The sequence below is a fragment of the Diaphorina citri genome, unplaced genomic scaffold, assembly GCF_000475195.1.
Source record: "Diaphorina citri unplaced genomic scaffold, Diaci psyllid genome assembly version 1.1 scaffold4895, whole genome shotgun sequence".
Lineage (NCBI taxonomy): Eukaryota > Metazoa > Arthropoda > Insecta > Hemiptera > Psyllidae > Diaphorina > Diaphorina citri.
In genome coordinates, this window is record NW_007382280.1 from 1 (window position 1) to 1,985 (window position 1,985).

The 1,985-nt window shown below is 44.4% G+C and overlaps 1 protein-coding gene across 1 annotated transcript in view; it reads left to right on the forward strand.

The window, feature by feature from the left end:
- Window positions 1-4: 4 nt before the first annotated feature.
- Window positions 5-1,985, forward strand: part of LOC103521273 (contactin-like) — a gene marked incomplete at both ends in the record, with an annotated part of 10,277 nt that continues 8,296 nt past the window's right edge. Inside the window, one exon of the mRNA XM_026832036.1 lies at window positions 5-1,876. Within this exon, the coding sequence (XP_026687837.1) occupies window positions 5-1,876 (1,872 nt within the window). The remainder of the gene's footprint in view (window positions 1,877-1,985) is intronic.

Sequence of the window (1,985 nt, forward strand, 5' to 3'; positions counted from 1 at the left end):
CTATGCAGGTGAAGGTGGAAATGTTACCATTTTTTGTAACCCAGAGGCAGCCCCTAAACCAAAGTTTGTATGGAAGAAGGATGGAAATATTATTGGTTCTGGAGGTAGGAGGAAAATATTTGAAAATGGTAACTTACTCATCAGCCCTGTATCAAGAGATGATAGTGGTATCTACTCTTGTACTGCAACCAATGTACATGGTATGGATGAGAGCAAAGGCAGATTGATAGTTCTGCATGGACCTAGTTACTATGAACAGCTACCTCCCAAGATAACAATTGCAGCTCATAGGAATCTACAATTGAGATGTTCTGCCCACACTGAAGAGCTGCTGGATGTAGCATATATCTGGACTCACAATGGTGTGAGAATTGGCAACATGGATTTGAATGAGCTAGAAACTCCTAATATTAACATTGATGGTGGATTACTTGAGATTACCAATGCATCATTTGCAGATGCTGGAGAGTATGAATGTGTTGTCAAGAGCACTGTAGGGAAGATCAGCACCAAGACAACTGTCATAGTAGAGGGACCACCTGGTCTACCTGGTGGTGTTCAAGTTGTAGAGGTACACAAGACATCAGCTACAATACAGTGGACAGATGGTGCAACAAATGGAAGACCTATCACTCACTACAAGATCATTGCTAGGACTAATTGGAATAGCACGTGGTTCAATGTGTCTGAACATGTGATAGGTAAGGAAGTGGATCGCTATACAGGAAGGAAAGAAGCAAGTATTGAGAATGTCCTTGTTCCATGGTCTACTTATGAGTTCAAAGTCATTGCTGGTAATGAATTGGGTTATGGAGAGCCATCCTCGCCAAGTCCTCAATACAATACGCCTGCTGATAAACCCTACCAAGCTCCTAGTAGAATTGGAGGCGGTGGAGGTAAGATTGGCGATTTGAGCATCTCCTGGGAACCTCTTCCACGTGAGAAGCAAAACGCCCCTAACATTTACTACAAGATTTTCTGGCGGAAGAAGAATGACACGGAATTCCAAAGTGAAACACTCAAAGAATACGGGAACGTTGGTATTGCTGTTGTACGAATTCCTTCTGAATTCTACTACACAGAATACGAAGTCAAAGTTCAAGCAATCAACGATGTCGGCCCTGGCCCCGAGTCCGAAGTGGTGACTATATTCAGTGCTGAGGATATGCCACAGGTAGCACCACAAGGTGTCTTCTCCAGAGGTTTCAACAGTACCGCTATCAATGTCACTTGGAACCCGATCGAACTTATTCGAGAAAACATCCGTGGTCGTCTGATAGGACATCGTATCAAATACTGGAAGGAAGATAATCCGGAGGAGACCGCTGTGTATTACTTGAGCAGAACCACTCGGAACTGGGCGCTTATTGTAGGTCTGCAACCAGACACCAAGTACTATGTCAAGGTCATGGCTTATAACAATGCAGGAGAAGGTCCTGAGAGTGAGCGCTATCTAGAACGAACGTACAGGAAGGCACCTCAGAAGCCTCCCTCAGCAGTGCATATCAAGGGTATTAACCCTACCACTGTCCATGTCACGTGGCGGTACGTGTCACCTAGTTTTGAAGAAGAACCCATCATAGGATACAAGGTGCGTGTGTGGGAAGTAGATCAAGATATGTCACGCGCTAACGATACCATCATCCCTGTGGGAAATACGCTGGACGCAGACATTGTCGATCTATCCCCCGGGAAGAGATATCATATGAGAGTGCTAGCGTTCAGTAATGGAGGCGACGGGCGTATGTCAAGTCCCGCCATTACCTTCCAGATGGGAGAGGAGAAAGAATTCAAGAGTGGATCTCCGGCGTTGTATTCCGCTTCTACAACGCTACTTCTAGTAATGTCTAGTACATTGTATATCTTTGTAGCTTTCTCATGAAGTCTGAATGATTGGGTAAATGTATTACCCATGATGTATGTACTGTATTGTAACTTGTTAACTTCAGGTACTGAAGTGTTTTACATCCTTGCCCGACAGATTT